Here is a 23,217-nt window from a genome sequence, read left to right as displayed (position 1 = left end):
TCCTCTCTGTCGACTCTGCCAATTACATGAAACACTGCAAAGCTGAAAAAGTATGATGCACCAGTTAAAACAGTATGTTCTGTACTTGATGATTCGATTTAAAAAGGTCATTTTCCAAGTCACTTAAAGTAACCGCTGAAGTTGTTCGAGCGTCCGGAGTCCGGACCGAGATCTCGTCTTAAGTATATGAACTGAAATTGTAATTAAATATATTTATAGCCTCGTATACTTTTATGATAAGAAATAAACTTTGACGTCGCCCATCTTGAGCCGCAATCGCATTGGAATTTAGTTTGTAATGATTTAAGTACAAGTTATGTAAATTACTTTTCTATATATTTCTTATATGTTTTTCACAAAAAAAACAAAAAATGTATGGATAAATCGTTAGATTTTCTTTTTCTTTATTTTAATATCTAGAATGTAATGCTAGAAAATGTGAAAAAATATATTAAGAAAATATATATATATATATACTAGCGGACGCGCGCAGCTTCGCTTGCTTATTTAGGGGTGAATTCCAGAAAACCATGAAACACATGTTGAATTAAATAGTTTCAAAAATCTAAATTTCAAATTTTATAAAAATCGGTGCCGACTTAAATTTTTTTCCATACAAACTTTCCACCCCTATTTCACCCCTTTAGGGTTAAAATTTTACAAAATCCCTTCTTAGTGGATGTCCAGAATACGAAAGTAAACATCTGTCCAAATTTCACGTTTCTACGCACAGCGGTTACGGCTGTGTGTGCGTCTTACCTCAGTCAGTGAGGACAAGTCCTTTTATATATATAGATATACATCTACAATTCAATGATTACTGTGTAAATTTTAAGTCTGTTATATACCAAAAATAACACAAACTTACCTAAAACTTTCTGACCCTAATCATGTCATATATTTTTTTGAGAGAATCTATTGTCAAGGCATTTCGAACTCAGCTTTATGTCCGAAATCGAGGCATATCGGTTTGAGTAGGAACTGGAACATAACGTTTAGCTCGAAATTCCAACCCACATTCATCGTATTTCAATTTAAGTCTGTCCCACTGCGCTAACAATGGTCTCAAATTATATATTCTTTGGTTTCGCACTGTATTCCACATTAAGCAGAGGGAACCTGGGAATCTAGTGTTAAGTAAGGCACTCAGCTCCCGTTAATAATCTACCGTTTACTACTTTACACTGAATTTTCGAGACAATGTGAGTTGAGTGGCGGAATACAACGCCGCACTTTGTTTCTTCACCTTAGCGGCGAAATGAAAATATTAAATATTTTACTTCCCTACACTGGAAATCTAACCTAAACCGCCGCGTTTACGTTCTCACGTTTGTGCCCCTGCACCACGAAGGCCTCAACAGATAATTAATTATAAATAACCATTATTTACATAAGTTATTTTAAACGACAATGACAAAGTGTAGGCATGGCTTAAATCAGTATTTCCTTATCTCTGAACGCAACCAATCTGTCAAATTGACATAACAGTAACGCGCCAAAATGAATAAGATGGCCGCTGCAAATAATGTAGTACATTAGTAACTGTATACAATTACGTTTACGTTTCTATTATAATCTATTTTAGGCAGTGGGTTCAATATTCGTTCAGGGAAATGATTATATTTTAATATTTATTAATGATAAGCCAGAGCACAGCGTTGATATTCGCTTCTCAACATAAAATGTCCGAAAATTGAGCAGTAAATCGAGAATGGAATGCCTTAACACTAGGTCTTCCCTATTCTAAATGTTTTTATGATCCGTTTTCTTCTGCTGAAGATGTGTGTATCTAACATGAATCATTTGCTTGTGCTTCTTTCTCGAATTTCAATGATAAGTCGTTTAAAAATATATCATGCTTTTCCACACCAAGTGCTACACGAGCTGTAACTCGAAGCTATCTGTCAGGTCCTGGCTCTGTCATTAGACCAGCTCGATGATGACCCAATGAAATTATCCAATGAAATTATCCAAAATTCTGTTTCTCAGATTTTATGACATAAGTGTCAGAAAAACTAATAAAATTATACTATTCTTTAGAAGTATATTATCAGTAAATTGTAAGGTAGCAGAATGCAGCACAACATTTATCTATGTGAGTTGTTCATTGTGGCACAATGAAGTTTGAAGTTTGGTCAACTGCGCCTTTGTAGCGAATACAATACGTGTAGAGTATGAAAAATATATAAACTTAACATTATTATATTGAATTAACAAAAGAGGAAGTATTTTCAATCAGGAATTGTAAGTTTCAGCTACAGTATATGTATGTACAATTTACTGGTTTTTTTTAGCTAACGTTATATTCCGCACATAGCAGGATAGACAGAGGGAACCTGGGTACCTAATAAAGAGATAAAAAATAAAGAGACTTCGGTTCTCCGCTTTCCGCCGAATTCTGAAAGCATTACGTGTTGAGTGGCGGAATTCAACGTTGCGCTTTGCCTTGTTATCAGATGGAGGAATGAAAAAAATTAATATTTCATTTCCTCGTGTGGAAATGGAACCCACGCCGCATTTACAGTCGCACGCTTGTGCATCGGCACCGCACTCTTACTGCTTACAACTTGCATTAAATGAGGTATAACAGAAATATTTACGTATGGTGGGCATTGCAGCTTCTCGTGTACTACAGAAACATAAATACATACACCATAGCTATGGGCAATATCTGTATCTAAAATATTCCTGTCATCATAAATAGACCTAATTTTTTTATCTTACCTTACGCTATTTAGTAGTGTAGGCAAAAGGAATCTAGTGTTAATACAACCTGTTCCCTACGCATCGTCCCAATTTTCGAGACATTGCATATTGTGTTCCGGAACTAAACGCTGCGCCCTAACACTGCGGACATAAAACGTTTCTTAATAACCTTAAAACTATTATTAAAAGACTCAAAAGAGCATTAAGGGATAATGCCCCAGAATAAATCCACGAACAGATGATGCTAGAGTAAGTTTGCAGAAGTTATGCAAATCCATTTGTCATTCATCTCGTACAACGCTGCAAAGTTGAAAATTTCAAAGTTAAACAGTTTATATAAGAAAATAACGTCACTATTGTTTTAAACGAGTTATTGTTGCTTGCTTACATAAACTAGATTATACTAGCGGCCCACGCCGGATTCATGCGGCATTTTTTTTATTTATTTACATTAATCACCTTTTGTATGTAAGGGTTGAAGCCAGTGGCGCAGAGGCACAAGCGTGCTAATGTAAACGTGATAGGTTGTCGGTTCGATTCCGATTTGACAAAATGAAATATTTAATTAATAGCAAAGTAGGTAAAGGACACATTTTCGAGACATTGCGTGTTGAGTGGGGGAAGTCATTGCCGAGCTTTGTTTTTGTACTAGAGCGAGAAAATGAAAATAAATCATTCCCTCGAGCTTAAATCGAAAAAAATTACAGGATTATTTTTTTTTACACAATATCGTCCCTTTGATGGTAAAGAGAAATAACCTAGTCGAAACTCCTAATTTATAGATTGTAAAGATATATTAACTTTACTAAAATAGAGAGAAAAAAACGCAAAAATATACATTATTTCAATGACAAAGCACCTAGGTATTAATAGATACGCTCTACTTATTGTCCGCAGACTGTATTCAATCGACCGTGGGGACGAGCGAGGCCTTCAAAACAATTTTAATATATGAAAATTGTACGTTTCTGTCTCATTGATTATAATTATTGCTGATATTTTGCCTTTAAATATATTATTATTATTTTCATTCACAGTATAAAACGAACGTATTTTTACTGTATCTCTTTTAAACATGGAGGTAGCCCTATTAATCAGAGAACTGAAGTATTCATGGATGGACACGTAGAGCTTCTACATCACACGACGGATTTTAATGCGGTTTTCATTATTGTCTCCCACTGTTGGACAAAGGCTTCCTTTATCCATGCTGATTAGTCCTGCAATACCTGGTGGAGAGCATGCCCATCAAGCGTCGTCCAGGACGCGGCCGCTACTCGAGGACTCCGCCCCAAGGGTTATCGGTTCTCCTCGCCATATATCCCACCCACTACTACTTCAGCTCACCAATTCTTCGAGCAATGTCTGATTCTCTCTCTCTCTCATTTCTGATTCTATCACGTGGGAAAATATCGATGGCAGTGCTCCCTCATGAGTAGAGTCGAAAGTTGAACACAGTTTTATACTAAAATTCTAATGTTCATACGCATTGCAGGGTAGCGTTTACTAAGCAGGTAATTTCATATTATTTATTTGAATTTATAAGTACAATATTCCTTTGCTTGATCTGGGTAATTTCTTAACATGAAACCATTTAAGTAGCATTAAAACCTACTTTATCTTACTTATTAACGTGGCCACGTCATTATTAAAGCTGAACGACGCTTAGCTTCTACCTACCTACTTGGAGCATGATGATGTAATAAAAATCCCTTATTTAAAATTAAAAATCTTATAGAAATGTTTTATATGAAAAAGAAAAAAAAACCTCCTAAAAATATAGAATCATTTATTTATTCATTTAAGATACAGATATTCATTTAAGACATATCTTAATTATTTGAAAAAAACTTATAGATAACAAATTTATTTTTTAAAATAGTTATATATGTTCTAAAGATTCACGCTTCATCCCGCATTGCGAAGAACCCAATGATGATGATTATGTTTGTTCAATGCAGCAGTTCAACACCGCTGATGATCAAAAAAAGATGTTTCCATTTCCAATATCATTCACAATTAACTATTCAAATATTTAGATCCAATCGATCACCCAAACGATTTTCCATAACAAAGTCAACATTTAAACGAAGTTCCCCATAAATTAGCCTGAACCAATAGAATATCGTGTATCACCCCAAAAAATCTATTTTCATGGGAAAAATCCCTTAAATACTTCTAAAAATATTACTATCTATTATTATAGAGCCCATGGAATTTGTTCTAACAAAGATGTTGAAGTAAATTTATGCTCCGTGTTATCGCCGGGTCGTGGCAATAGCGGTATAAATCCCGTGATCTTATTTATTGTGAAAAATAGCACCCCAAGCACTCTGCCTTTGCCGTATTAATATATACCCCTAATACTAAGATATAGTATATCTATGATGTTAAGGGATGGTCCGGTAAGGGTTTTATTTTGCCTTATAAGATGTATGCAATAATATAATATCGTCGGATTGGAGTGTAGAACAGCCTATTAAGCAAGCCTAGTAAGACAAAAAACTTTTTTAAAAAATATAAGTAACCCACCTTTGCTATCTAAACTTTTAATTTTGTATTTCTTATATGTTTGTTATTATGTGCAATAAAGAATATAACTAGGAAAATGAATACAGTTCTTTCTTTCAAGTGAGAATTGAACCCGCAGTTGCAGTTAAAGATGCAGTTGACATGATAAAATACGACTATATTATATTACAACCCAAAATCTATCTTTACAAATGGTCACATCGAAAACTGAATTTAAGTCCATATAAATCGTTTACGCCATTTTAATTCAATATGACAAAGTACAAGCGATTTTCGTCAGTCGCGCGAGGGATTACACACGGGTCATCGGGTAAATGGATTCAGATTCAAATCCGCATTGCTATGTCGACAGCTTTACTTTTTGTGTGTTGTTTTTTTATTTTTTACAAGATATTTTACTTTTTAAAGATGGCTGTTGGTGATGATGATGATGATGATGATTTTACTTTTTATATAAGGTGATGCCTGCTGGTAGGAATTTTAAGAAATCATTTCTTAGTGTTTGGGCCTTAGTGTTTGGGCCAGTTAACACTTGGTCCCCAGGTCTCTCTGCCCTGCTATGTGCGGGATACAGCGGGAAGTTAAAAGAATAAAAATTGTAAAGAAAATATCATGTCTAAAAGATAATTTTCGTTTAATTATTTTTTATTCTTCAATGGACACAACATTTTTTTACTTACAAATTGTGTTTAAAATTTAACATGTATCATTTATTTCACAACCAGTTTTAACTATTCCTTAGAAAACTTTGATATATTTTTTATTCTAAACGGTAACCAACTCACGTGCAATTCTAGACAAGTACTAGGAATATATAAGCTCTAGACAGGTTTACAATGACTCAGATGAACCACTCCTTATCCGGGTGATACACTCGAGCCACCCTAGCTGGGAGTCACGTGTCTCTCCCAAGCGTCAGTACCAGTAGTGCATAACGTTTGAAGAGTTATTGAGTTGTTTGTATTAAGTGCTAATAATATAAAAGTTATTTTTTTTTTACGTGTAAGTTAGGGGAAGTTTAAAGGAGTATCTATCTTAATACTCTCTCTCCAGCCCAGCAGTTCCGATTATGCGTTGTTTATTAGTTACTACGTAACGAAACAGTTTTATATAAACGCATAATATTTTTTTAAACGTCACGTTGTATTTCGCACTGCAGGGGGAACTTGGGAACCTAGTAATAAGACAATTCCGTTCCCACTTTCCGCCAAATACTTGAGGCATTGCGTGTTAACTGGTGGAATTCAACCAAATACCAGATCGAGAACATGAAAATATTCAATGTTTTATTCAACTTACTGAAAATCGAACTCACAATCATCGCCTCGCAACATACACAATCACAAGCTACTGTCCTTGCGCCATGACGACCATAATCCATATAATATATATGGATTTTTAAATTTCAAATTCAAAATGGGGAATGAAGTGTCTCAACACTAAGTTCGCTCTGCCTACGCTGCTGTGTGCGTAACCATACAACAAACAGTGTAATCTAAACACGAATACTTGTACAAATAATTTATTAGAAAACTATTGAATAGTCCAGTTGGTAGCATTGTGGGCTTCTCGGCCGGGGTTTAGCCCAGATACGGGCAGCAATCGATGCTAACATTGAACTGATTTATGATCGCAGTTACTTTACAAATTATTTACTAGTCGCATAAATTATAAATAACCTTTGCAATCTATATTATTTATGGGCGTTAAGTTATCATTGAAATAGCCCTTGTAGCCCAGTTGTTAGTATTGGCATTTGGATGTATGTGAATTCGTAGTTTAAAATAATATTATATTCTTGGTGCTGTCGTTAGATTCAATATTTCTTGGGGGAATGAATTAATATTTTTTGTTAGGGTTCCGAACCTTAAAAGGAAAAAATCCCTTATAAGAGCAGTTTGTTGCTTGAGATCACGCGGAGAAACTAATATCAAATATTCAAGCCTACAGTCCTTGAGAGCAACGATAAAACGAAGAAAAAACTTCTAAATCAATGCAATCTAGAAGACACGAGCATTTATGCATCGCATGCATGCAATGCATTTTGCTGCATTTTATATGAAATTCGCCGGGTAATCAAAATTTATAGTGTAGTTCTCGGTTCTAATTACAGTTATGAATTTTGGTGAAAGTTCTGACAAGTGAGCTTATGAAAATAAATGCAAAAATCTGCAAATTGAAACTTAGGTATTTCGTAGAAAAAATAATTATATTTGTAGTTCGTTTCATACAAAATTGCAATTGAATTTCATTCGTCACGTAATCTAAACCTATAGTAAATTACTTAAAACCTTATAGGATATCCCGTACACCTACAGTTCAATAATAAGTAAGAAATTGAAGTAGAAACAGATGAGTATATACAGTCATAATTCAACCTATACAATAATAATACAAGACGTAGTATAGAAGTAGTATAGAAATAGTATAGTAGTAGTAGTACCAGAAAAACTTACTATAAAGTTACGCTGCCGGATATTAAACGTGCTATACGAGTCGAGTGACATAATATTTGGGATCACCCTCGATATTTACTCAAGACCTTTCCATCATTAAGACCTTTCCTGAGCTTTATTACATTCGAAAGTCAACCATAGGTCAAGAATAAAAAGTTCGATTGCAATAAGTTTTAACTTATACGTTTAAGTAGTTTTGTTAATAAGCTAACTCGGGAGAATGATATATAAAATATTTTCATTTCCTCGTTCTGGTAATGAGGCAAGGGGCGGCGTTTAGTTCCGCCACGCAATGAAAATTACATACTAGTACCTTTTAGTTTAAATTTTTATATTATGTAAACTTACTTTCCCTATTTCGTAATATAATATACAAACGTATATCAACATTACACAGTAAAAATAAAATCTTTTTAAAGAATGTGGTAAGCATTCTTTGTAATAGTTGTCTCGAACACCTTTAAGATAAAAAGGAGGACAAAAAAATTGGAACAGCGGAGAAATTTCAAAAAGATGCTCTTACGGAGCGACGGCTGAGTATTATAAGTAGGAAAAATAAAAAAATATAAATATCACTAGGGGCCCAATTTTTTTTCAGTAATGATATATATAATTTATTTTTATCATTTTTTCTATTTACCCTTATCCCAGGCATATAGAAGACAGAGTCGGAGGAACCCTAGTGCTAATACACTCTGCTCTCCATATTCCTGAATTCAAAATCCTGCACATGGATGGAGTGGAGAAATACAACGCTAAACTTCGTTTACTAAAGCACAGAAATAAAAATAATTCATTCATGGGAAGTCAGTCAGCATCCTGTAATGGGCATGATGGCTTCATCGAATGTCTTGTTGATTTATTAATGAATAAATAATATTATAATAAATATTTATGAATGACAAAATTATTTTTGTCCTTCGATCATAATTCTGTTGACAAAATGCCGAAATCGACTTCAATAACTCATTCAATTGGTTATTCATGTTATTTTCAGCTTAATTAAGAGGGAACAAATGTATTATAATAACAGCTTACTCTCCTCCTATTCCTACTCTCTCTATGTTAAATTAGCGTTTAGCAACAATTATATTTTTATTAATAAAAGCGTGACAGTAGAACTAGAATAAATGAGTCACTATCAAAGGAGATTACACAATATCTCAATTCTTAAAACTTCATACTATATCCCGCGTATAGCACGGTGGATAGAAAGAACCTAGTGTTCTTACACTCCGTTCCCTACTTTGAGTCGATTTTTTCGAGGCCTTGCGTCTTGAATGATGGAACTCAACGCCTGGCTTTTGCCTTGGTACCAGAGCGAAGAAATAAAAAATATTTAGGCTTGTAGGCTACTGCCAACCGTTCAGGCTTAGCAGATGACCAATTGACCTTTGTCCATATTATATAATAAATACAGTACATAAACAACCGCGTGGGCTGTGAGCTCTTACTTTGCTGAAGTAGATAAAAGGATTAGCAGCTAAAAATAAATCTTTGTATTGTTTCTATGTCAACATAGGTTCGAGGATGTAACATATAATTCACGCTTTTCTCTTTATGACGTAAATATAAAAACAAATCAGCTACACGCTATATCCCGCACACAGCAGGGTATTGAAATATTTGATGTTTTAATTTCCTCGCCCTAGAACACACAATACCTCCAGAATTCGGCATGGGGAGAGGTAGGGCTATGTTTCCAGGATCATTATTTAGATATCTAAATAGGGAACCTGGGAATATAGTATTCTAATATTAACATTTAATTAATTATTGATACTATGAAGAATAAAAAAAACACTCGCTTATGTCTCTATCTAGAGACCTTAGTGTTAAAAAACTTCATTCTCCGCTTCTAACCTGAGTTCAAGACATTAAGTGTTTAGTATCAGAGAGTCATCTTACCATAGTGAATGAAAAAAGTGAGGAATTTGAAATTGATGATTGAAAAACCAGGGGTATGATACATTTTCTTTTCCGTTCTGGCAAGAAAAAGCGATTGGAGATCGAACCCATAACCGGTAAAAATAATGTCAGTTGTCGATCCACTGTGCTACATTGCCCTTAATTATACTGCAAATAAGTAAGTAGATAGACAAATCTATAAAGATAACAATTTTTTAATATAGATACATGAAGTAAAAGAAAATTATGGCTACATAAATCTAAGCCAGTGAGCCGCGCACTAATGAACGAAATGGAAAAATCAGTTGGACTTCGTTTATTCTTGATAACTTTCTAAAACGATTCTCTTACATAATAAAGGAAAAATTTAAAGATCTGGACAAATGGAACAATTATAATAAATCAAATCATATGATCATCATCATCGCTCTGTCAGTAAGACAAACCGCGGCGTTAAGTTGCGCCACTTTACGCATAGTGTCCCGAAAATGTGTGAAAACTTAACACTAGGTTCCCTGTGCCAACCTTGCTGAAAAGAAACAGAACGTAAAGCTAAAAGTATCACAATCAAAGAGAAGATTAATAAGTCTTAATAACTATTTCATATTATTTATTTAACTTATAAATTACATTAGTATATTTTTACGTGGTAACAAATAGTTATGTTTAAAAATATCCAGAACATAACAGTCGTCGTAAATCGTACGAGGTATTGCGTACGCGCATCTATGATTATTACTATTATATGCTAGAGCCACTAGAAATGAGATTTATTAGAGCGATTCTTGAACTAGGTTCCCTCTGCCTACCCTGCTGTGTGCGGGATACAGCGTGAAGCTGGTTTAATTTAGCTTTTGTTTATAATTTCTGCCCCCCCGAAGGTTCTAGTTTTTACGTGACCTTTGAAAATTATCGGTAGTGTATTCTTACACTGAGGTCTCCATCTGCTTCTCTTACCACTAATTATTGCTTCATATTTTTTTTTGCACTTCTATTGTCACTTCTCTCTACGTATCCAAGGTCTGTCGTCTCGTCTCAGATATATAATGTTATTAAAAATATGTAACGTTGAATATAAAATGATGGCGATTATAGAGTTAATAGCACACGTAATATCTTAAAAATTAGGCAGAAAACGGACCCTCCATAACCGTAGGTTCCCTTTTTATCCTTGTATGATCAATCAACTAAGATGATCGTTTAGTTCGTGGCTTATCAAATATTAACATGAAGCGTAACAGCAATCTGTAGTTTATAGGCAATAAATCTGTGGAATAATAAAAACTTATGCGCGTACGCACGTGGTGAAATACGGCCGCGGCTTTCATTTCAAGTGTCCTTTTGGTATAAATCTTTTTAAAAACTCATTTATTCCTCTAATGTTACTTTTAATATACCTAGATAAAAACATATAGACTTTTAGAGTTTTATTTGGTCTTCGGTTTATTAAGAAAACACTGACAGGAGCAATAAAATTTTGACATGTTTGTAATATCTTGATTAATAATTACTTGTTGGCATCCGTAATCAATTTACCCGACTTGGTAACACGACAAACCGAGTACAGTCGGATATCACACAATGTCTCGAAGTTTTAAGGAAAACTGGGGAATGAATGTCTTGACACAACGTTCCGGGGATAGAGAACAAAACTAAAGTAACTTTTCTCTAGAGGAGACCTCTCTCACTTTTCGCCTTGCGTGTTGACTGGTTGAGTTCAACGCCAATATCAAGTAAGGAAATGTTACCATAAACAATAAAAGAAAATGTTTATACACTTAAAAAATTACTAAAGCAGCTTAAATTGGTAAATAGAAAAGAAAAATACATCAACCCACTTTACATCCACTCTTTCAAATCAAAGCTGACAGCTCAATAGTAGGTAATTGTAAGAGTGGAACCTCAAAGGCTTCTTCAAGTTTGTAGCGCAAAGCTGGGCGCTGGCCAAACATGTAAAGTATCGAATTTGCATATTACATATCCTACCTCCACACTGAAACACTCGTATATTATTAAAGGCTTCTCGCAAAACTCTTAAACCGGGCAGACATATAAATTTTAAGCTGAAGTATTTTAAAATTTAAATGAGGATTTCTGACCACATTATGCATTAGGATTATTCGTCTAGTACTTAAAATATATTTATTATTGTAGATTTAATTACCACTTTTGGACTGATTTTCGTGCTATGGTTATATAAATCAAAGCGCGTAAAATTTGGCCACTAAATGTGAATAGAGTGAATAAGGTGAATAGAGTGTCCATTTTTTTTATCATTTGACATATCATTAAGGGAAAAGTTTGTATAAAATAGAGTAACGTTGATCTCTCATTGGTGAAGTTTCTACATATCTAAATAATTTTGTTTTCTAAGACAATTTAAATATTTTTTTTACTCGTGTAGCTATATTTTTTTTCTTTTAAAACGATTTAAATTAGCTGAAGACCAGTTGCAGAAACTTGCGAATCAGGTGTATCTTCATTTTTCGAACTTCTCTCCTTACTATTTTACCACAATTATATAATACGTAAATTTGGTAAAATAGGGGTGTTTTTGTTTATAGGCCACATAATCCTTTTAAAAGTAAAAGATATAAACAATGCAAGGTCCGCTTAAGACAAAGTGCAATTTTCGGTCCACTGCTCTACTTGCGTAATGGAACAACCGAGAAAATCCTTATGCATTGTGTTAGTACACAATATGGAATAAACATTACATTGTTTAAGTATATGGCATGAAAAAAATTATAAATGTACAAATTCTAAAGAATTGTTAAATTTTGGAAGCTAATACAGTTGAAGCTCGATTAACCGGACTAATTGTAGTGCATTCGGATAAATAAAATAATAGGGAAAAGAATGTCTTAACACTAGATTCCATCTGCCTATCCTGGTGTATGTGGCTGGGATACAGCGTAAAGCTAATTTAATTCGATTTTAAAAATAGTAGGCTAAATTCATCTAAATATCTTTACAGATTTCTACTACAACAGCTTTAGTTTTTAGCATGTTGAGTGATGGACCTCAACTAATACAATCTCCTAGGTGGGGATTGACACCACTAACATCACCTTTAACACTAAACCACTGTCAGTTGTCACGATTCTATGATATAATTTCTTAAATGATAAAATGATATAATTCAAGGTTGTTTATTATTAACAATACCAAGCCAAGTGGAAGGACATGTGTCCTTAAATGCTGGGCTAGAGTGTGCTAAGTGAATGTCCAAAAGCTCGGCGATAGGTAAAAGCTTCGAAGCCAACTGTTTCAACGTCTCTATGACGTGCGATCCGACGTTTTCTGGTTTCGTACTGAGTACGTCTAACATTTTAGTTTGTATTGCAAAGCTGATTGTGTTACGGAGGTGATACTGAAATGTATAATATGAGTTATTAGAAAATGTCTGTCGCATCAATCATAAAATTATAAAAAATTACAAATTAATAAAAATAAGTTCCTGAACAAAAAAATTCTATATAATAAAGATAAAAAATCTAAATATATTACTTGAATAAGTAAAGTTACTCCAATGTGAATTGGTTTAACTTCTAATTCCTTGAGTTTCTTCACAAATATTTTCGGTGTGAGATCGTCCAAGTTACCTAGTTCTGCTATCATTCTTGGGGCCTAAAAATGTTTGAAAATTTGAAGGCCTTAAATTCAAATCTTTTATCATAAAAGAAAAGGTAAAAATATTTAGATATATTCATAATTGGTAACTTACTTTAAAATAAAGGTTTAAAAGACTGATATACTCCATGTAAATAATTTGATTTAGAAAGAAAAATGGGTTCCAATTATGGAACCTGTGTTATTTATTTGACAACTATGTAGAGAGTGAACTAAACGCCATGTGTACAAGAGTGAAGAAATGAAAATAATTAATTTTCTCGAGACGCCTATCGACAAACCCATCTAGCTTACACTCAAAAGTAGTACAAATCTCACCCCGATTACTTCCTATATAAGAACACTATATAATTCCTACAAAATATATTTTTTTTATATAAGTTTTTATTTTTTAAGAATAATCTCTAGTAACTCTAAAATTAAAAACACTTACCGTAAACATAATATCATACAGCCTAGCACAAGCGTGGAACACCTGGATATCCGCCATCTGGTCGTGAACATCCTTACTTTCTACGGACATGTAGTAGCGGTGCGCGGTGTCGATGCGACTCGAGGCGCTCGAATTCCTGGGTAGATCCTGGGAATATTGATTTATATTATATTTTAATGCATTCTCCATTAGGTTTTTACTATATAGTAATTATACGAGGAAATTATAAGTACATCCATCCTCTTAGAAAATTTAAATTATCTTGATGTTTTTGTCAAAAAAGTAACGTCGTCAAATACCTTTATCTACCTATATGTCTCGATATTTGATCATTTACTCTTACTATAATTGAATACACAGTCATTTCTTTAACTGTTTTAGAAATATTACATCTAAACATATGAAGAACAATATAAAATCATTAGTTTTCATGAATATTTAATTTATTATCAAAAAATATTTAATTTGTTAAAAATAAATTTAAAAACAATCGAAAAAAAAATGTCAGTACAATCAGTCCTACAATCCTTCTACCTCAACACTTACTTTCAAAATCCACTTATCTTAACTGACAAACAAAATCTGACCTTAGCAATGTCAATGAGCTTCATGAGCAGCGCGGAGTAGACGCGCCGGCTGATGGCGTCCGTGCGCCGCGACCGGTAATTATCCACTTCCCTGGTGCCGATCTGTGCGTTATTATGAAACGGAACCTAACCGCTCTAGGGCGAAGGTTGCTTAGTTTTAAGTTTTAAATTCAATAAATAAATCCTATATTATTTTTTTTTTATTTAATCTGTATCCCGCCCATAGCTGGGCAGGCAGAGGGAACCTGGGAACCTAGTGCTAAGACATTCCGTTATTATTAAGACAGTTCTGCTCCTCATTTTCCACCATATTATGGAAATAGATATTACGTATCGATTGGCGATATTCAAATATGCGCTTTGTCTCGTTACCTGAGTGATGTAATGAAAATATTACATACATAACCTGGAGTGGGAATCGAACCCATAACCAGTCGTGCTTACAATCGGAAATTGAAAAATAAATAGTTATTAAATCATAAAATTATTTCTATTTCTACGCACTGGTAAGACTTAGATGCGGTGTTGAGTTCCACCACTCAACATGCAATGTTCGAGACATCCTAGACGATCGACGACGAGACGTTCTAGCGGAAAACGGGTTTTAACACTAGCTTCTTTGAATATTATTACGTACATACAACCTCCAATGGGATTCGAATCCACACCTATCAATTTTTCTATAACATTAGCTACAGCTTTTAAAAATTGTACATTGAAATTACCGTTTCACAATATACTTAATGAGCAAGGACATGGTGCGGTTAAGATATACTTGATTTTCTTTTTTGAGGTCAAATAGCAGCTCGTCATTGAAGCTAGAGTCCTGTAGAGCTTCCACAATCGATTTGGCCAAGCGACGGTTTTCTTGAAACACGTTCTATTAAATAAAAAAGAAAACCTCAAAAAAATAAAAAAAGGCTGTCCTGGCGCAGGCGCAGGGGCACAAGTATGTGAGTTCGATTCCTACTGGAGGAAATATTTAATATTTTCCCCTCCTCGGTAACGGTGGTAACGAAGCAGAGCGTGGCGATGAGTTCTGCCATTCTTTACGCAATGTCTTAAGAATTCAGCAGAAAGTGGGAAATCTAAAGTGTTTTAACGGGAAACGGAGAATCTTAACACTGGTTCCCAGGTTCCCTCTGTCTAAAGAAAATAAAAATTATTGTTTAGATTATTATAATAGAAGTTAAAGATTATTTATTTTTATTATTATTTTTTATTTTCATGATACTGTTTCAACCAGAACTTTTAAGATTGAATATAAACGCAACAAAGAACATACATTAGTTCACTAATGCGTTTAAGTTGAATTTTTTAGAGTTGAATGTCGGAATGAGTTCCGCCGCACTCTGCCTCGTTCAGATCGAGGAAATAAAATATTACATATTTCATTTCCCCATTCTGGCAAGGCACACCATAACTCGTACACTCAACACACACAAGCACACAAATGTCTGACACTAGTGAGTGAGTGAGTGAGTGAGTGAGTGTGTGAGTGAGCGAGTGAGACTAGCTTCTCTTTGCCATCCCTGTTATATGAAGCTCAAAAACATTACAATACTGCAAAGTAACGATTGGCACAGTGAATTCTAAAGGGGCACGTCTCGAAGTGTCAATGAGACTGTCACGCCGAGTGCCGGCCACTCGGACGGGATGCTGCAATCGATAGGTTACAGTCACGTGTAGCCTTTTCATTCAATATATATGTGTACTTGTACACGAAATAGGTATTTTTGAAATGGAAATGGTAATATCTATGGCATGGTAATGGTATTTATTTATTTTTGCTCAATAAGATATTTAACAGGAAAACTTACATATTATAAAGAAACAGAAAATGTTCAGAAAATATATATAAATATACTGAAGATTAGAAGATGAAATGAAATGTAATCTACCATTTCCTTGCGGCAGCCATTTTGTTTAAACAACGCATAATACAAAAAAGAATATTCAAACAGAAAAAAGAAGTTATAATCCAAATTTCAATATTTTCACACACAAGCCCACATAAAAAAAGAATGCCTACCTTGTCTCAGCGATGTGTCTGTACAGAAAAAGAAAAGTGCCACAGACATACATGGAAACAGGTGTTAATAATAAAAATATTAAATATCTCATTATGACATACAAATTGACTTTACCTCCCCTAAATTGGTATAAACAGAGCAAATTGAGCAAAACATAAACGCCAGCCGTATCGCCATTACCGCAGTACGCTAACTGTCTATATTCATTCCCGCTAACGGGTACACTCGTAGCTACACTCGGAATAGCCAACGAATTTTGCGCATTTAATATTCCCTAGAAGGCACCGGCCCAGAGCCAGGAAATTTTAAAAATGTACTTTCAGAAAGTCTTACTTGATTTTTTAAAATTTCGCTATATAAAATTTAGTTTACTTGTTTAGATATGTTAAATCAAAATATCTGTGTCAAAATGTTCATTTCTATTAAGTTTAGAGTAAATAACGTAATGTTTCTTTGGTGTCAAATATTTGAATATTAAAAGTTTTAATTATTTGATTAGTAAAATAATGGAATCGAAATAGTATTAAAATGATTATTTTTTCCTTATATTTGGAGCTTCATTTTTCCGTATATTCTACCAATGAAACCTAGCGTAGCTAGCTTCTGTCCAAATCCGAGTGAAACTCGCGAGGGGAAATGTAAATAACTCATTTCCCTAAATGAAGAACGAACCTAAAACCATTACGCTTACAGTCACTGTCCCACAATAGGTTCAGTTTTTCTTATTTAACGCAGAAAATTAAGATAAGCACAACCGCAGCAATACATCAGTATGTATTTAAGCGACGTAAAACAAAATTTCAGGTTTGCATTGTAAGTAATAAAATAAGATTGTTTTTATGTCGCCATTTTGTTGCGCCGTTATATTTTTGATAGTACCGTTTATATTTCCGTTGAAAAGCCCAAAGGGAATTTCCTCTTTGTTTATGCCAGACGCGTTGCGTTAATTTTTCGTCAAAACAACTGTATTATTAGAATAATTGTCTGGAAAGATTTTCGGTTGTTTTTGTTTTCTTTAATTTTACGCGTGCATTTTAGTTCTTATTATTTGTTAATTTCCTAATTATTTATTAACAGCGTCTCAATGTAAACTAAATTATTTTGCTATTTCCGCAACAACAAACAAGACAAAACACGCCGTTGAGTCCCGCTACTCAACACGTACCTAATGTCTTTAAAACTGAACATAAAGTGAGAAACGGAGTGCCTTGACACTGGGTTCCATGTGTCTACGTTGAAAAAATTCTTAAGCAAAATCCCACTCTATTTTAAAAAAATTAGTTAAATACCGTTTTGTAGAAATCAAGCCAATTTTATAATTTTCCCAATCAGTACCAATTAATAAGAAGGTCAGTCTAAAAAAATCATTCTAAAAAAAAGTTATTCTATTATGAAAAATAATGAGTTTTCGAAGTGAACACTAGGTATCGAATATCACTCTTTCGACGCGAAACTTATCCGGGAATCTCCGAATGCGACTTAATTTCCGCCGCTTTTCCGTCACACAGAATTCGTTTACTTTCCGTTACACAAAATATAAAAAATGCTTTATATTGAAATTCCATATAATTTCAAATTTCATTTTGAGAAAGTCATTGAGTTAAACATCACTTTCAATTGAATGTGTGATGGGACTTACTAAGCCTGAAAGTTTTGTTAAGGTTAGGTTACATTAAATATAGGAAATCTAGAAGAAATTTATAAATAAATCAGCTTTACAACTTCCGTATCGCAATATAGACAGACAAACTAGTGTCAACACTCTCTGCTCTATCTGGATACATTGCGTGTTGTATAGCCGAACTCTACGCTGAAGTACATTATCGATATTAGATAGGTGTATATAAAATTTGCCGCATTTTGCCGAACAATTTGGCGGAGAATTTGGACCTGAGTGTCTTATTTCCCTCTGGTCTCTGGTCTCTGGTCTCTGGTCTTCCTTTTACGTACATGTATTCCACCTTCTACATCTGTACATAAAGATGGCTCCCAAGTCCCACTTCACTGTGTTTTATGAGTACTAACTAAAATATTTTCAACTTTTAAATAAAAATTCTCCAAACGTTTAGGATTTAGTTCAGACTTACAATCCTAAAACAGTATTAAGGTCAATTTATCACAGTGTCTGGAAGGAGGCTTCAAGCGTTAGAGTGTTTTACTATTTATGTTTCCTTGCCTTAAAATAAATATATTTCAATATTAAATTTTTATATATTCAAATATTGATAATATTTCAAGTCAATGTGGAACAGTGGATCACGATGGTTATGGGTTTCATCCTGACTCTAGAAAATTAATAATTTAGAACGTGACGTTGAACTCCATCATTCATCCATTTCTGTCTCGTTTTTTGGAAATAACCTTAAATAACTAAATGGGAACTATTAATATTAGGTTCCAAGGTTCCCGCTGTCTAACGTTCGCCTGTGCGTATAGCGTTAAATATAATTAAGAATCCCTTTGAGGTCTGTCACAAAAACTGAATGTATCAAGTACTTAGATCGTCCGTATTAAATCAGACAGCAGCTGACTCCACGTCACCGAAAGTAACATTATGATACCTCGCTTTAGTACCAGCACTGTGTGAAGCTTGATATAATGGAAATGAAATATTACTATGGAAGACTATCAGCTTAAATAAGATTTAATAAATGACATCGATTTCCGTTTATATTTCATACAAAACAATTTTCATAGCATAACTTTTTTTTACGTAAGTCAATTAGTCTGCAGAGTTGAAAAACCAACCCTTATGTAGATAAAAAGGTATGTTGAATAGCGGAACACAACGCCACATGATTATTACTAAATATAAAATACTTTTCGCCCTTAAAGTTTATATATTCCGCACATAGTAAGGTTGAGGGAACCTGGAACCTATTAAGATACTCTATTTCCATAGGTCTGTTTCTGTTGCCCACTTTTCTGGTGAATTCTGTAAGCAATGTGTTGAGTGGCGGAACCATCTGGAAAATTTAGGGTTACTTGGTAAAATTTTCCAGGCAAAAAAATATAAGATGAAATAATGAATATTACACCAAGGTTTTCAGTTTCTCCAATCTTATTTATGGTGAACATAAAATATGTAGAGGTATTATACGATATGTGAATGTTTTACGATCATACTTATCACGTACATACGAGTATGTACTCGCGTGGCTTAGTTTTTATGACTTTAAGAAACTTTTGACACTTCTCTGTGGTTTATAGTATTTATATATTATGTTACGAGGGTTTGCGAAATGGGAATTGAAAATCAACTATTCAATAAATAATTCTATATTTTTACGCGCGTTTTCTCAGGTACAACCGGTAATAACATGTACAAATAGTCTTTTCATTAATACTTTCGCTATATGTAATGGGGGCACCGTGGGATTGCATCTAATTATTAAGGGAATAGTTGCGGGTCCAATCCCCACTCGAGGGTATGAATTATCTTCGTTTCTTCGCTCTGGTAAGGCATATACAATGTCTCGAAAATTGAGCAGAAACTGGAGAATGAAGAATCTTAGCACTAGATTCCCTCTACCTACCCTGCTGTAGGAAAAAAAGCTACTGAAGCTGCAAAAAGAAACTTAAACTGTAACTAAAAATAGGCACAACCAAGTGATAATACCTTAAACGGAAACTATTTCGAGCGTAAAAAATTCGTTCGTGAAAAGCCTCACGCGTGACCGGTTCACGGTGTCAAGGACCAACTACCCTCGTAAATTAATTAAGAAAAATCAATAATACACCGTTATCCACTTTGTCTCTGATTCAAAAAGTAAGTCTTAATTGGTTGAATCATTATGAGTTTTTTATCATTATAAGTTTAATGATATATAATTGTTTCCACCGAGTTATTATGTAAATGATTTTACTATGCATATTTATATGTTATGATAAATAATGATAGGCTTTAATGTGTCGTTATTTAATGTATAAATTCATTTGTTAATATCATTTAAATTACAGTCCTGGCGCAGTGGCATTTGAATAGCAGAGTAATAGCGTTTGAATGTAATTGTGGTGGATGTGGGCTCGACCCCCACTCAGGGTAATGATTATATTTAACTTATTTTTACTTCATTGGTCTGGTAGATAAAACTCAGCGTATTCCGCCACTAAACAGAACAATGTCTCGATATCTTATATGCTATGATGCTAATGATTTTTTTAACGAAATTTGGATTTAATGAAAAAAGCTATCTTAAAGACCGAAAATAAAACTTTCTCGTTTATAATTTTATTAGCATTAAAATAGTTTGTTTCTGGAGAAAAATAATTAAAAGTGATATTTTGATTCTCGCTACTATCATCCACCCTCAAACCAACACCCATAAATCTCTAATTCTCTAATAAGTTTCCTAGATTTAAAACAAAAAGGATAAACAAATACTCGTAGATTACCTGTAGTCTGTAGTACTACACGAGTGACATCATTCGACGTCACATTACAATCAATCAATATTTGTCCTAAATCCCTTCAGTCTCTCATCGACAGTGTTAAAATGATGTTTGCGTTTAGTGTACGTCTCTGTATTTACAGTAATGTATCCATTTTGAGTAAATATCATCATGTTTGTATGGACATTGGTTATTTTCTTCTTGTTTCTTCTATTGTCGAGTCACATCAACGGATTTGCATGGAGACATAGCTTAGGGTAATGTTTTTGTGTGATTGTTTTGTTTTGGAGTTTTTCCCGCGATGCTAATGTAGAATTTTTCGGTTTATTTTTGAGAGTACTACGTCCTGAAGCTAGAGCTATACAATGAAAATGATTTATTCCCCCGAATGGAAGTTGAATTCTTAGTTATACCAACTTTGGGCAAATATAAACATATTTATATGGACACTGGTACTTCTTGTTACTTCTGTTATCGGGTCACTTCAACGTATTCCCATGGAGACGTAACTTGGGATAATGTGTTTGTGTGATTATTTGTTTTGGGGTTTTACCCACGATGCTAATGTAGAGTTTGCTTTGTGAAGAGGTTATGATATTTTTGTGTACGATTTATATAAAAAAACGGCTTTACGCCTTTTCCGAATAAGAGGATAAGGTAAGGAAACGAAACTTAAAATACTCGTTTCTCCATTTTCCTCCTTATTTTCGAGAGATTGCGTGTTGAGTGTTTTGATAACTATATATATAATTCACATTATGAATATACTAGAGGCTATAGTTTCGTCATATATTCGATCCAAATCGCGGGGTTGAAAGACAGAAAGCGGGAACCGCTAAGCCTTTACACTGGTTTCTACAACTATTTCTATACAAGTGATAAAAAACATGAAGCTAATAATGAATCATAATATTTTTCTTAGCTTCACGCTGTATGCCACAGGTAGCAGTGTAGACAGAGGAAGCCTAGTGTAAGGATACTCCGCTCTCTACTTTTTGGAGTCTCTGCATCGTGGAACTATAGCGTGTTGAAAGGTGGAACTTCACACCATAAAGAAGAAAATAGAAATATAGAATTTAACATTTCCTCGAATGGAAATCGAACCCACAGCCTGTCGTGTTTACAGTCATGCACCAAGATTGGCTTCTGAATCATATTTTAATTTATAACTTAATTTTAAAATATAAAAAAAATTGGTGATTAACCTAATTAAATGGCCGATTTTATATTGTATACTACACATTTGTGCGCGTGCCAAACTCTAAAACCATTTGTTGCTGCTGTCAGTTGCGAGTTGCTGGATATACGACGCTGGTTCACAGTGGCCTTATTGTCTTGGGTCCAGTTAGTGTTTGCTTCGATAGTTTTTAGTTGCCATATCTCAGATAAAGCAGAGGAACTTAGTGTTTAGACTCTTCGTTCTTCCGTTTCTGACTAATTTTTAAGACATTGCATATTGAATGGAGGAACTTAACGCAGAGATTTGTCTCGTTTCCAGATAGAGGAAAATAAAATAATTCGTTCTTTTAAATGCTAATCCAAGCCGGTGGCTTCTAAAGTAGTATTTTTAGGCCAAACCAATAAAAACAAATCAATATTTTGTATTTGAAAATGGATTAAATAGTTATTTACGAAACTGAATTACTTATAATATTTCATTCTTAAAATATTTATTAAAATCACAAAGTAAGAGAATATCGACGTTGGGAAACAGATAATACTTCAATATTGGTCTCGTGTCTAAGGTCAGAAAACCTAATCGGATCTTTAATTGGATGAGATCTGAGATTCTATATAGTATTTCTGATTCCTTTGCTGATCCTATGACTAATATTACCTAATCCATCTTTAACATAATATTTTCATATACTTTTATTATCAAAGAGAAATAATATTAAACTTTTAAATAGTAGTTAATATAAAAATTACATTTAAAATTATATAAAATATTCTTCCGACGGTGGGACCAGGGTGATACACAAATGGAACCTAAGTGTTAGGACACTCCGTTCTCCACTTTTCGCAGAGTTCTGGAAGCTTTGCCACCAGAGCGAAGAAACAAAAATATAAATTTAAATAACCTTATTATACCTTTTATTTTAAAAAATACGATGATCTCAAATCTTATAAAGAATGCTCAATTGTTTTTAAATATCTGTTACATTTGCTCCTATTGTTATCTGTTAATATTCACCGCGTGGTTAAGCTTATTGTAGAAATGTCATTTCTAGAGCTTCGTCTCTATATAAAAAAATTCAAATGTGTCTTTATGTTTGTTAGTTTTTTCTTCGCATCCTTTACAGGATTTAAAGCTGATTGAAAATACTTAGTCACTCCGTGCACCACTTTTTGCTGATTTTAAATATTTTATGTTCAGTGGCGGTAGTCTACGCAACACTTTAATAAATTAGTAATAGAATCCAAATTAATTTATCTTAGAAATAAATAAATATATCTATTGACGGCACGGAATTAATGGCAACTGTTAATCTATATATATATATATATATATATATATATATATATATATATATATA

The 23,217-nt window shown here is 33.7% G+C and overlaps 2 protein-coding genes across 6 annotated transcripts in view; one reads left to right on the top strand and one right to left on the bottom strand.

Annotated features, from left to right (window-relative positions):
• The window catches only part of shakB (Innexin family member shaking B), a 111,039-nt gene that overhangs the window by 6,626 nt on the left and 81,196 nt on the right, over positions 1 to 23,217 (top strand). The window contains exon 1 of one of the 5 annotated variants that reach the window (XM_085192400.1): positions 20,800 to 20,937. The exons of the other annotated variants lie outside the window; for them this stretch is intronic. Within the exon in view, the coding sequence (XP_085048526.1) occupies positions 20,852 to 20,937 (86 nt within the window). The 5' untranslated portion in view covers positions 20,800 to 20,851. Of the gene's footprint in view, positions 1 to 20,799; positions 20,938 to 23,217 lie in introns of those variants that run through there. 5 annotated transcript variants of the gene reach the window in all.
• LOC146534903 (uncharacterized) lies at positions 12,745 to 16,465 on the bottom strand. Its single transcript, XM_085193251.1, has 6 exons — positions 16,403 to 16,465; positions 14,981 to 15,135; positions 14,256 to 14,346; positions 13,669 to 13,815; positions 13,113 to 13,232; positions 12,745 to 12,975 (listed from the first exon to the last, which is right to left on the bottom strand). The coding sequence occupies exons 1-6, from the start codon at positions 16,463 to 16,465 to the stop codon at positions 12,745 to 12,747; spliced, it is 807 nt and encodes a 268-aa protein (XP_085049377.1).

This window comes from Heliconius melpomene, chromosome 11 (assembly GCF_056956725.1).
Source record: "Heliconius melpomene rosina isolate 202511_hmr_F chromosome 11, ASM5695672v1, whole genome shotgun sequence".
NCBI lineage: Eukaryota > Metazoa > Arthropoda > Insecta > Lepidoptera > Nymphalidae > Heliconius > Heliconius melpomene.
The sequence above is the reverse complement of the archived record's forward strand: the minus strand, read 5'-3'. Positions and strand labels throughout refer to the sequence as shown.

What these genes read in the sequence shown, in the direction of transcription:
- LOC146534903 (XM_085193251.1), bottom strand. Translation starts at nt 16,465, where the DNA reads ATGGCGATACGGCTGGCGTTTATGTTTTGCTCAATTTGCTCTGTTTAT. An exon ending in TTTATACCAATTTAGGGGAG is followed by an intron (nt 15,136 to 16,402) that starts GTAAAGTCAATT and finishes TTTATTTAATAG; the next exon opens with AACGTGTTTCAAGAAAACCG. An exon ending in TGTATGATATTATGTTTACG is followed by an intron (nt 13,233 to 13,668) that starts GTAAGTGTTTTT and finishes AAACATTTTTAG; the next exon opens with GCCCCAAGAATGATAGCAGA.